The following is a 14,021-nucleotide window of genomic DNA, read 5'->3' on the forward strand; positions in this document are numbered from 1 at the left end:
CAAACGATTATTCACAATTAATCAAAAGTGAAAAAAATGTGAAGTGAATCATATCCAAAATGAAAGTTTTTCCAGTTTTTCTTTACATAATACAGTATGTGTATATTTGTATATTTTATATTTATTAAGTACACTATATTTTAATATTTTGAAAACATTTAAATGCATAAATGTATATTTATATTATATATAAATACATTTAAAGTGCCCCTTTTATGGATTTTTGAAAATGACCTTTCATACAGTGAAGTTATATCTGTAAGTGCACCATGTATAAAGCTATTGTCTCTCAAAAGAAAGAACCAACTCTGAATCACTGAAAGAGTCTTTTTTTAAAACAAATCCCAAGCCGTTTCATGTTGAAGTCAAAAGTCAAAATAGTGCACATTGCCGGCCCACGTGTTGCACGCGCAAACCCGGGAAAACTTTGTCTGAAGGAAAATTCTAATTTTCTTTGCCACTTAGGTGCCGCTTTTGGAGCGGTAAAATAGCTGTTTCCCCGGTAATGGCTGGCTGCACACAAGGTAGCACTGCTCACAAATGCTGCTTTATAAGACATTACAGGCATGATAAAATGGAAATGAACAATCGGACCAATCACCGCAGATTAGCGTCAGACAAAGGAGGGTTTTGGAAAAATAAATTCTTGAGCGAATAGTTTGGGAGTCACTTGGGTACACTGTAGTCATAAAGGGATGGACATGGCCAGCAACAACACCCAGGTAGGCTGTGGCGTTTAAACTATGCTCAGTTAGTACTAAGGGGCCCAAAGTGTGGCAATAATATATCCCCCCCACACCATTACACCACCACCACCAGTCTGAACTGTTGAGACAAGGCAGGATGGATCCATGCTTTTATGTTCTACACGCCAAATTCTGACCCTACCATCTCAATGTCGCAGCAGAAATCAAGACTCATCAAACCAGGCAACATTTTTCCAGTCTTCTATTGTCCAATTTTGGTGAGCCTGTGCGAACTGTAGCCCCCGTTTCCTGTTCTTAGCTGACAGGAGCGACACCACTGTGGTCTTCCGCTGCTGTAGCCCATCTGCTTCAGGGTTCGATGTGTTGTGCGTTCAGAGATAGTATTCTGCATACCTTGGTAGTAACGAGTGGTTATTTGAGTTACTGTTGCCTTTCTATCATCTCTAACCAGTCTGCCCATTCTCTTCTGACCTCTGGCATCAATAAGGCATTTTGGTCCACACAACTACCACTCACTGGATATTTTCTCTTTTTCTGACCATTCTCTGTAAACCCTAAAGATGTTTGTGCATGAAAATCCCAGTAGATCAGCAGTTTTAGAAATACTCAGACCAGCCCGTCTAGCACCGACAAACATCAAAGTAGTGGTTCAAAGTAGTAGTATTTTTCAAAATGATACCAGTTTCAAGCAATATGACGGTATTTTTGACCGGATGTAAACCACATTTTCTACTGATTGAAAGAGGAAATAGACTACTGCAGTAGATTGACAGTAGATTGAGTCATGAGTGAATATTGTAGAAAAATTCCACTGTAAATAGTGATGAAACACGACTCATTGATACATGTTAACCTCATTTATAGGCTAATCATGACATCGTCTGATAAAATCAACATGCATGTACAGTAGATGTTGAATGGCTAAGCAGTGGTTTTGGCTCTTTCAGTGCACTGCCTGCATCTGAGTAACAAACAAATACAACAAAATAACAAATAAACAAAAACAAAGACCTCTTGGTCTTCAGCATCCCACTTCTTGCAGGACAAACTGTTAACATGAAAAATGCTTAATGTGGCTTGAAGTACAAAGACAGATTGAACCAAAAATTCAGTACAGAAATGAATGAACATTCCATATTGTTTATATACAGGCATTCAGGTGGACCCAAAATATGAATGCAAAACAAAACAGCAATGCTTATGCATTTTCTTTAACAGTTTTTAATAGCAAAACGCTTAATGTGCAACTTTGGGTGTTGTGCTGAAATTCTGTGCTCTTATGCTTGCCTGTATGAATGATCAATTATATTGTATTCTGAATTTGTAATTGTACTTTAAGCCACATTAAGCATTTTTTCACGTTCATGTCCTACAAGAAGTGGTGTGGGTCGCTGAAGCATAGATATGTATCTTCATAAAATGTATGTGATTTTTGTTGGAATATATTCCTTTACTTTATATCTGAAGTCATGAACTATCATGCTGGCAGAGTAACTTGATGGTTGGTGCTACAAATTAACAAAAGACTAACAAAAATGCAGATAATTTATCTGAAATCTTTATTTAATGACAGATTATATCATTATACACTAGTTTACAGAAAAAGCAATGTTTGCGCCGTTCTTGCATGGCTTTGACCAACAGATGTCGCTAGCGTGTTGTCATGCTTCAGTTGCGCATGTGTTAAAATCTTTTTTTTTTTTTTATGGATTAAGTCATTATTATTAGAACATTTCTCATTGTTTTGAGAAAGTTTCTCTTATTACGAGATGTTAAGTCATTATTATGAGAAAGTTTCTCATTGTTGTATCGTAGATACCAGAACATGGAAACTTCTGAATGGTCTCTCTTTATTGGGACTCAAGCAGATAGACAGTAAAAGAAATGGACACAGTGACCCCATTGGATTCGATGGAGACAAGTGAAGTCAATTCCTGGGGGTCGGGCGTACTGTGCAGACTCAAACTGAGCTTGATGACGTAGATGTCACGTGAGCAACCTGTAAGTCTTCTAATTTCTGTGCCAAAGAAATATGAATCAACCATCGAATCTTGCAGAGAAGGCTAGCGTGAACAGGAGCAAATTTTGGTAAGTATTCTGATTAATTATCTCCCTTAAGTTTATGCCTCCGCATCCCCCCGATTGCCTCATACACAGTAAAAGATTGTCTGCGAGCTTCTCCTCCTGTCCATACGGTAATTTCTCTACTGTGCGACAGAGAGTCACAGGTTATGATGAAATCTAAGCCTATTTTTTTACCAACACTGCTTCTACGGGACCATAATGTAAGATACAAGGTAATGGAGTCTTTTTTACATTTTCGTGTTTCTTTTGAAATAATTAACGGACAAATGGAGTCTTTAAAGGCCTCAGATGTAAAGTTATTCACTGTCAAAGTGACGCCAAAATTAATGGGAGTCCATGGAATGCTAACAGCAGGTGGGGGTCCGCTAGCCAATGGCGGCGCCCAGGGCTGCTTCAAAAAAATATGAAACCCTGCCCCCCTGCTCAAGCACCCCACACTGAGCGTTCTTCTCTGCTTTTAACATTGCTACAGCCCACACACCCAGTGCGCCACTGCCTCCTACTGGACAAACATAATATCACCCCTAACATACAACATTTCCCCTCCACTTTACTCAGAGGCCATCCTTTCCCCAGACATACCCCCCCGAATACTCTATTTCTTCATTCACAAAGTCTTTAAGATATGCTGGTGGTTTCTTCTCTCTTACTGAACGTCGTATACATCCCAAGGGTGCACTCTCAGGCTCCCTTCTATCTGCAGTTTGAGTCAATTCAGGCATTCTTTGAGCACTTGAGTGAATCTGGCAACTGATTTCTTTGACAGTCAGATTTCAAACGCTAAGGCTCCCAGTTGTTGTTGCTGAATTTACTGGATATGCCTCAATCTTGCTTTTTTCTCCTGTGTCCATCTTGAAAACAGTGGTACCCACGATTTCCTTTATCTTCATGCAAATCAGCCATATCCTTATTAGTAGCTTCAATCGCCTGAGCTTTCCTTAGCGCTGTCTCAAATTTCAGTTCCTCCTCAGCTAGTAATCTCTGTTGTATGCTGTCATCATTAACACCACACACTAATCTGTCTCTCAGCATACAGTGTATAATGCTATAATTTGTCATTAAATAACGATTTCAGATAAATTAACGATTTCAGAGTTTTTTTTTTAATGATAGCACTTACCAACAAGTTACTCGGCCACTCTGCTACAATGACAAATTCAGGATTAAGGTTCTTTAAAAAATGTAAGCACTTAGGCAACTGTTGTTTTCTAGACCCAAACACTTTCAGGACACCTGCAAGGGACAACATAACAATCCAGTTATAACATCCTCCTTAAAGAAAAATCCTTTGTGTAATTTGCTCATGTGGATAAAGGGCTATAAATATAGCTGTGTTAAAATTAATTGGTTTTGTCTCATGTATATTTTTAACAGGGTTGCCAACTCTCACGCATCAGGCATGACACTCACGCTTGGACTTCAGCGTGAGATTGATGTCACGCCAGATGCGTGAGAGTTGGCAACCCTGTTTTTAATCAGGCACCACATCAGGTCTTGATGCTACTTTCAAATTTACTTTATTCTAGATGTTTTCCACATAATTTACATAACTATACAAAATACTCTGTTTCTCAATGTATTATTCACATACACAGCTGATATTAAATAAAGCAGCAAGCCAACATTAAATGCATTGTTTTCTGAAACTATAGACACATCGACACATGTTTGCATATTAATTTAGCATGCATATCACACAATGGAAAAATGCATATCATAATGTACTCGCATTTTATCACCAATATGAATAAATTTGTCAGTATTTTGCCATTAATTATGTCTGAACAAGACCTGGTTATATTTTTACAAATATCAATTATTTCAGCCAAACCAAACTTGAGAAATAAACAAATTCAGTCTCTGGTGAGCAATGAGCTCTTGTTTTACCGTTTCACTGATCTCTTCTTTCTGTGTTCAGTCCTTCTCTACTATCAGAAATTGCCGTTTCCCTGCTACTCAAGTCCTGTAAATTGAGCATCGTCAACTCCCCCAGTTCCATATCACTGTCTTCCGGTTGAGCGGAAGCAAAATCCCCTTCGACTTTCTTCATGTCCTCTTCTGGTTTAAGCCCTATAGTGTCAGGGATGATCTCCACCTCGATATCTGAAGAATCCTCACTCTCCTTAAACCAAACGGTCTTTTGTGTGTCATCCTTCCTCCTCTCTTTAGCCAGAATGGATTTTACTTTATGCTTATTCACCTTTCCTCTGGTTTGGATGGCAGGACTATGGTGAGAATGGTTTGTATGTGTCTGGAGTCCACAAGAGCTACAGTGCCTCTGTCTCTCGCGAGGTATCACTCGAACCCTCGCTGCTTGAAGTGGATCCAGTCTCCTTTCTCTCAGTTCAGCTCGCCTGGATCTGGCTCTCCCTGTGTCCCCTTCATTCAAGAAACCATCATTGGTGAACTGCATGCTATCTCTTGGACTTGGCCTGTTAGGGGGCTGAGTAAACTTCAAGCATGGCCCTAAACACTGAATGAGGGCAGAGGGTTAATCTCACAATTTCATGAGCTGTATTTTACCTGCTGTAGTACATGATTACGGTGTTCTTATGGAACTTTCCTTTTAAGCGTAATTTCTTTTACAAAGTGGACACTCAGAGCTGGACTCACTGAGCATTGATGAGAAGATGCTGACCTCAGACTTGAATGCATCAGGATTCCCCTTCTTGACACGGGATATCAGATAGCCAATCACAATGAGGCAGAGCACCAGTAACGCAGCCATTACAAAGCCCAGCAAAGCCATGTCTCCCGCACGGTACCCCTCATCGGGCGACTGGTCCCCCAATGCTGATATGGCAGGTGTAAAAAAAAAAAAATTAGACATGCAACATGCTGGAAAAATATAGAACCTTAAATGATTAGCTTACTTACCAGAATAGAAATCTCCTGAAATTTACTCATTCCTATGTCATCCAAGATGCTCATGTCTTTCTTTCTTCCTTAAGTCGAAAATAAATTAAGGTTTTTGAGGAAAACATTCAAACATGCAAAAAAAAAAAAAAAAAAAAAAATCAAATGGCCTTTTAAATTTTTTTTTTAAAGACGTTTGTTCTATTCGAATGTAAGTTCCCTGCGAAGTGGACATCACAGGATATTCAGCCATGATTCCAGCTCGAAGCGAACATATACGTATGTTCCATTCAAAGTGCATTGACGTGTGCGAGATGTGAAATTAAATTATATTTATTTACCGAGGTATATGATGTTACACTTGTCCGTATGTGAAGACGTTGCACAGTGCAAATATGTGAATGAATGTTCTGAAGTGAGGTAAACTACAACAGATTTTCCCTGCTCAGGGAGTAGAGAGCAATGAACACTGTGTAGGGACCATGTCAATCGGAACACAGTTCATACACGGAGCTCACTTCTAAAGAGCTGATTATCTGAATCAGGTGTGTTAACAAAGAGAGACATGCAAAATGTGCACAGCAGGGGGGCGCCAGGACTGGAATTGAGAACAGCTGAGCTAGTGCAAGATGAGCAGTTGTGGTTTAAAAGTATATCAATTTTCATTATTTTTCTTTCTTTCTTTTTTATTTTTTTATTTTTTTATGACATTTTGCTTGATAACACCCTTATTCTTCAGCTGGGATCGTGCAGAGCCCTTTAAAGCTGCATTGAAACTGCAGTTTGAACCTTCAACCCATTGGATCCCATTCTCCCACTATATGGAGAAAAGGCCTGGAATATTTTCCTCAAAAACCTTAATTTCTTTTTGACTGGATGACATGGGGTTTGAAAATTATCAGGAAATTTTTATTCTGAAAGTGAAGTAATCCTTCAACACTCAAACAAGGGGTGTTTAATCCTGCTCCTGAAAGGCCACCTTTCAGCATACTATGTACATGGGGTACAGGACTGTAAAATAAAGTGGTAGCACTTTATTTTACAGTCCTGTTCCTCATGTACATACTATGTACTCATTATAGTAATTACAATAACTATGTAATAACTAGGTACTAACCCTGAACCTACCCCTAAACCTAACCCTACCCCATGTAGTTACCTTGTATTACCAGAACTTTCTTAGATAAATACACTGTAAGTACACTATAAGTACATGTTAATACACGTACTGTAAAATAAAGTGCAACCAATAAAGTGCTACCCACTTTTTTGTTGTATAACTTACGTGGTACTACAATCACAGAGAGAGTAGTTGTTCCTGCCTCACCAGTAGACACATCCACTGCCCGAAGCTGGTTGCAAAATAAATCATTTTCAGTCACACTTTGATACAATACACTTACTGTGTGCATACTTACATTGTACTTTTAATTGTTTCTATACACACATGCAATAAACTATATCTGTACTTAATTTCTGTAGTTATACTAAATTTATCTTTACCTATTTACACACCCTAAAACCAACCCATACAGAAAAAATATATATTTTCAGCCTCTCCACTTAGAAATGTTATGTTTAACTCAATATGTTACTTGCTGCTTCTTTGTAATTATTTTGAAATGTACTGTACAAACAAACAAAGAAAGTTGTTTAACATTTTTTAAGTGTAACAAGATTCCCATATAAAGTAAGACATGTATTTAAAAAAATTGACAGGATAAAATAAGTAATAAAAGCTTTGCTAAATGTTGTGGCTGTAGTGAACAAAAAGGACTGTTTGACAATAATTTATCATACTGGGTAGCTCTGCCTTCACTCAGATCTCATAGATCCAAAATCCATCTACATCTTTATATTAAGCATCAAATATGTGATATGTGTTTCTTACTGTGCAGTACTTTTTTTAATATAGATTACTTGCTTGAAACTTGCTCAGAACCAATGCTGTGTTAGGTTAGGACACAAGTAGAATCATATATGAAGAAAGTAATTAATGGTAAAAGTAGACAGATTTCATGTGCAAACAACTATTATCAGATATGATGTGGTTAAAATGTTCTCAAAATATATGCAACAAAACATATTTACTTGCCTGCACAGCAAATGAATCAGTCCGAACAGCTTTCTTCAAAAGTATAAACCCATCTGATGTGATATTAACATAGCTGCTATATTGCACTTCATATTTTATGTCAGGATTGATTCCCTGAAAAATAAAGGGAGAAACTGGCAATCTCTTATTGATCCTTGATCAATCTCTTTGTTGGTCCTGGAAAAGAAAAACATTTCTCTCAAACAAATATTATCCCCAAATCTAACCATTATCTAGCTTTAAAATGAAAGGGGAGTGATACGTTGGTATGAATGTTGCTTAAGCCCCAACCCCAGTCCTAACATCAACCCTAAACCTAAAAACATTTCCAAAACCATCAAAGATGTTGCTCTATAGGGTCACATGGCTAAATCACAATCGTATTAGAAGTTTTAAACTTACACTCGCAAAATCTTCATCCCTTGCTCTGACTCTGATGGGTCTGTTGGATATCCTGTCCCTAAGCACCATGTTTTCAGGCCCTGAAGTACTGTAAACATACCCTTCATATCGATCCTTCTCAAACCTTGGAGCATTTCTGCTCTTTTTCATTACATCAATAGTCACTGAAGTGGTGGCAAACTGATCTCTATTTAATACCTGGGAAGCCTGGGAAGGACAGAAGTTTGATTGATATTATTATCAAAATTAAGCAGTGAAAATTGTATTTGCTCTCAGGTCCAATCAGATATCGTGAGAAAGCATATGTCACAAAATTATGAAAGTCTTCATAATATGCACAAGAAACTCACCAAAACTAAGAGTGATATTGGGCCAGCTGTATCTGCTGGTTTGAGCATGGATATGTTTCCAGATTTCTCATCAATCTGAAATATGTTGTCATCATTTCCTAGGCAATCACAGAAATGATTGTGCAGTTCGTGTTGAGCATTAAGTGTGTAGGAGCAACAATTATGTGAGGAAAAATGCTTTAATACCTCGAACAATTTTATAGCTTATCTCTTCATTTCTGCTTTTATCTCCATCTCTGGCATAAACTGGACCTGGCTGCAATTGCAAGGCTCCATCCTGGAAATACCAATTTAGTATGAATAATTTAAAAACACACTATTGCATTTATTAAAAGAATAGTTCACCACAAAATTCAAATTTGCTTAAAATTTTCTCTTACCCTCAGGCCATAAAAAGACTTAAATGAGTTTGTTCGTTCATGAGAACTGATTTGGAGATATTTAGTATCATGTCACATGCTCACCATTGGAATGGGTGTAGTGAAGGGTCAGAATGAAAGTTCAAACAGCTGATAAAAACATCCCAATGATTTAAAAGACAGTTAATGCATTGTGAAGCAAAAGAGCCGCCTGTTTATAAGAAACAAATCTGTCATCAGAGTGTTTTAATTTTAAACTGTCTCTTAGTGTATGGCTCTGATATAAGTCCTTTGCATATTTCTCCCCTGATTCAGACTGTATTTAAACTGTAGAAAGCAATATTATGGATAGAGGACATGCATTTTGGCCCAAAGCAATGACAAAACGTTGTAATGATAGATTTATGATAAACATGCAGCTTTTCTCTTCACAAAATTTGAATTGATGAACTGGAGTTCGTTGATTGAACTGGACTCTCTCTTCTGATGGCACCAGTTCACTACAGAGGGCACACTTAGCAAATGATGTAATGCTAAATTTCTTCTAATCTGCTCCAGATTGCATTTTGGATGGCCTAAGGGAAATTCAGCAAATTTAAATTGTTGGGTGAACAATTTCAATTTGGCCATAATATGAATGAAATTGTACCTGTTTCTCTGTTAGGTTCACCCTGCCCCTGTAGCCCAGGCTCAGGCAGAGTTTGGCATTACCAATGCTTACTCTTGTACATGGTTGAAACCAGGGAGGACGGTTATCAATGTCTATAATATTGACGATGATGGTTGCTGAAGCTGTGAAAGAGAGTTCACCCGGTTGTGATGGAGGTAGAGTATCCTGTTAGAGTCAAGAATTGTTTGTGTTTGCATCAGATCAGGAGAAAATTTCTGAAATGATCACATTCAAATGAAACCGTGCAAGTTTTACATACCTGCACATACAAGATCAGTTTCACCTGTTGGATGACATCGTAATCTATAATCTTGTTCACAAGGATGCTTGGTGTGTACATGGTCTCAAGCCTGAAGTATCTGTTCTGTAAAGAAATCTTTATATTAAAGTTATAGTTCATGCAAATATGCAAAGAATGTCACTTTCTCATACCATTTCAAACCAATTGCTTTAAATTCTCACAGTTTGATTTCAGTCGTTTTATTAAAAGTCCATGTTCATGCTTCAAAAAGTTAATATAGATTTTATCCATGTGAATTGAGTGGTTTAATCCAAGACTTCTGACGAGACAAAAATTCAAGGACAGGACATTCTCAGATTTTTTTTTTTTTTTTGAAGATAAACAAAATATTATGGTTAAGAAACAATGTGAGAATACGAAACTGATGACTGAATTTTCATTTCTGGGTGAACTATCCCATTAATTTTCAGTCAGATCATCACAATAAGCTATAGCGTTTGACTTCAAAAGACTTGTAACAGCACATGTAACAGTCATGTTTATGATGCTTTTCTGTTATTTTGTTCTTTTTTGGAGTTTTAAAAAACAGCTTGGACTTTCTGCTCATCTTCTCTTGTTGTGGTCCACAGAACAAGCTCATATGGGCTTGGAATAACAGGAGGATGAGAGAATGATGACTGACTTATTTTCGGGTAAACAATTCCTGAAACTGAAATGATCTTCTCATTAGAGAAAAGGAATTGATTACTTACCACAGTTGGTTCCATAGAATAATACAGAACCTCAGAATCATCATCTATTGCTTCAATCAGGCCAATGCTGCTATTAACTGGTGTAAGCTGTGCAGTACACACAAAATACAACATTAGAATGGACTAGAATGACAGCATCCTCACTTTGACAGTTGATTTAAAAAATGAAGAGTGAGTTGTCAGACTTCACTTACATGTACTATGCATGTAATCTCACCTCATTTATGTGGAGTGTATACTCGCTCTTGTCAAATGATGGAGGGTTGTCATTGATATTCACAACACGAACAATTACAATCAGAGTGATCTGTAGATAAAATGTACAAATGAAAATGAAATGCCAAAAATGAAAAATAAACTATTAATTCTGGATAAAACATTGACCCCCAAACAGACTGGTGTCATTGGATGTCATTAGAAAACATTCTCAAGTGGCATCGCCAAACAAATGATAAATGCTAGCTTATCTCACACCAGTTCTTTTCTGAGCCATTCTTACAATTACTTTTAATCAGATGGTTTCAAATTGAATAAGATGGATTTTTTGTGAATATATGAAGTCCCTTTCCCTCGAAGTTCACTCAGGTGTCCCAATGCAGTTACCACATGTGTAGTTCATAATTGAAAATCAAGTGGTTAATTATTTTGGTCCCACTTTATATTAGGTGGCCTTAACTACTATGTACTTACATAAAAAAATAAGTACAATGTACTTATTGTGTTCATATTGTATTGTAAAACACTTTTGCTGCTATTGAGGTGGGATGGGGTATGGTTAGGCAGAGGGTCAGAGGTATGGGTAAGTTTAAGGGTGGGTTAAGGTGTAAAGTGTGGGTCAACAGTGTAATTATAAATGTAATTACAGAAATTAAATACAGTTGTAATTACATGTAGTTTTTTTTTTATATATATAAGTACAATGTAAAAACATGTACACAATAAGTACATTGTACTAAATTATTAATTAAAATGTAAGTACATATTAGTTAAGGCCACTTAATATAAAGTGGGTCCATTATTTTATATATATATTTATTGATTGATTGTCTTCAATCAACTTTGTTGTTTTGGTTTTGTTTTTTTGTTTTGCTTTGAATTAATCTGCATGAAATCCATCATTTTAATAGTAGTTCTGAGTAACTTACACTTCTGTAGCCAGTTTTATTACATCGGATCTGGACAGTTAGTTCTTCAGGACCTGAAAGTGTCTGGAAAACAGTTTAATATCAGCGAAGTTAGGATTAAACTTGATTAAACATGACTACCCTCTTAAAAATAAAGGTGCTTCATGATGCCACAAAAGGAATTTTTTTTTTTTTTTTTTGTCTAAATGGTTCCATAAAAAACCTTTAACATCTGAAGAACCTTTCTGTTTCACAAAAAGGTTTTTGTGATGAAAGAAGGATCTTCAGATTATAAAAAGGTAAGAAACAGATGGTTCTTTAAAGAATCTTTGACTGCATGATTCTTTGTGTAACCAAAAATGGTTCTTCCATGGCATCACTGTGAAGAACCTTTTAAGCACCTTTATTTTTAAGAGTGTAGTCCAGTGTTAAACCAAGTCAAGTTCAACCAAAGTCATATCAAATTTTACTAAAAGTTTTTTTAGTTTAAAATGGTCAAGCTGTTATATGGAAGATGGTAGCTGGTTTGTTGCCAGTCCAGTTTGGTCTACCACCAGGTTTAAACCAGGTCCAATGGCTGGTACTGCGGCTGATTTACTAAATCAACTTGAATTAGATACTGACCATGAATGACCAGCTAGAAACCAAGTAAACATAACTACCATCTGAAGCTGGTTTAACTGGATTTTCTTACAGTGTCATCATTGTTTTCTTACTCAAACTGGCACAAGAAAATGGAAAGACATTAAATAAACATACTTCAAAGTCCAGGCCCTTCTTTGCTATCAGTTCTGAACCTCTCAGACTGAAGGCATTCCCAGGATTCTCTGTGAGATTCAGCGTTACATCCTTTGTTGTTGTGTTAATATAGACAACGACTGTGTCTGCGGTGTTATTCTCTTTAATTGTTACAGGCTCTGAGGGGGTGGTACAAACTGTGGAAAGAAAACAAAAATTACCATTTCTTAGCAGATATAACACAAATGTGTTTTGTTATATAATACAAATATTTTTTGTGCAAATTCATATTTTACAGTTAATACATTAATACGATATCTTTGTTGTCTGTATTTGTAAATGTGTATGCACAGATATTGTATGTGATACTCAATTTTAGCTCTCTGAATCTGATTCTAATATGCTATGTTTTAGATAGCATTTAGATGTTTTAAGAATATGTTTTAAAATAAATTAAACTGACTATTTTAATTAGCATTTATTTATTTTAGAATTGTGCGAACATATCAATATTTAAAGTCATAATGCTGTTTTTGAAATCGTACTAAGCAGTTTTTATAGCACATTAAAGTTTTTGAGGGGCAGGTAATTTTTTGTGATGACACTATATTTGTTGGAAAGCATTTTGAACAACTAGATATACAGTATGAATATCGAAGCGAATATTATGAAGCTCTACATTCAAGTCATCTATAGACAGTGAACAGACATGTCTTTATTTACACTGACTGAGCTGAAATTACTTATACCCACAAAAAAATACCCACAGAGAGACTGACACGTCATACCAACACAATAGCACTGCTGACAATAGTTTAGCAGATCTAAAAACTGAAACAAGAGTAACTTACTTTTCTCAGCAAAGCAGATTTTGTGAGAGAATAATGCAAATAAACAGCCAAAGATGGTAGTTATGGATTTACGCTTAAATATCATGTCCATTTCCCAGTTTCTGATCCACACAAGTAAGTATGGAGGACTATGAGACGGTGGCACCAGCTGGTACTTCTTCAGATAAAGCATTGACTGTGCTGACCGATGAGTGGGAGTTGACTCCAGTCGCGATGTTTGTGACTTCATCTTACGGTCATATATTGCCTAAAGAGCTTGCCAGCAGTGGTCTGCTCCCTCCCACCCAAATACTTGCATCTGTTTTTCAGGAATCATTTTGTATTAGTGGAAGCACTGCGGGATGGGAGGCTGTGAGAAATCTGATAATGTGAAATATAATAAAATTACTTTGACAGTCTAACCAGATGAACAAATGAAAGCTATGCAGCACTGGATTCATTTAAAGTTAAATTACAAAATAAATGTGGTGAGAAATAAAACAAAAAGTTATATTAATAATAGTTAGTTAACCTGTCACTACTTGAATCCTTGATCAGTGCTGTAGATTTACACTAATAACGAAATGCCAACCAAATATTTAGGCACAATTACTGTATTGCAGCTGTTCTAAAAGCTGTTCCAAATGTTATAATAATAATAAAGTTATGAAAACTAAAGTATGAGAAAAAAACAATAATAATAATCCTGGGATCTGTATCCAGAATCGAAGGTGTTTAAACACAAAAGTATATTTTATTATATGCATTATTTTCTAAATTTATTATTTATTAATGATTTTAATTAGGTTTTT

The 14,021-nt window shown here is 36.4% G+C and overlaps 1 protein-coding gene across 1 annotated transcript; it reads right to left on the bottom strand.

The window, feature by feature from the left end:
- Nucleotides 1-4,293: 4,293 nt before the first annotated feature.
- On the bottom strand, nt 4,294-13,393 carry LOC113106361 (cadherin-related family member 5-like). Its single transcript, XM_026268217.1, has 14 exons — nt 13,231-13,393; nt 12,401-12,576; nt 11,663-11,725; nt 10,735-10,824; nt 10,518-10,604; nt 9,784-9,888; nt 9,504-9,689; nt 8,682-8,772; nt 8,496-8,593; nt 8,146-8,352; nt 7,744-7,857; nt 6,934-7,000; nt 5,431-5,585; nt 4,294-5,265 (listed from the first exon to the last, which is right to left on the bottom strand). The coding sequence occupies exons 1-14, from the start codon at nt 13,319-13,321 to the stop codon at nt 4,684-4,686; spliced, it is 2,112 nt and encodes a 703-aa protein (XP_026124002.1). The 5' UTR covers nt 13,322-13,393; the 3' UTR covers nt 4,294-4,683.
- Between the last annotated feature and the right edge of the window lie 628 nt (nt 13,394-14,021).

This window comes from Carassius auratus, chromosome 7 (assembly GCF_003368295.1).
Source record: "Carassius auratus strain Wakin chromosome 7, ASM336829v1, whole genome shotgun sequence".
Classification (NCBI taxonomy): Eukaryota; Metazoa; Chordata; class Actinopteri; order Cypriniformes; family Cyprinidae; genus Carassius; species Carassius auratus.

Coding starts and splice junctions, on each gene's coding strand:
- LOC113106361 (XM_026268217.1), bottom strand. CDS start 13,321: ATGGACATGATATTTAAGCGTAAATCCATAACTACCATCTTTGGCTGT. Junction 9,889..10,517: donor ATTCTATGGAACCAACTGTG/GTAAGTAATCAA, acceptor ATTTCTTTACAG/AACAGATACTTCAGGCTTGA. Junction 5,266..5,430: donor CTGATGCATTCAAGTCTGAG/GTCAGCATCTTC, acceptor GCCCTCATTCAG/TGTTTAGGGCCATGCTTGAA.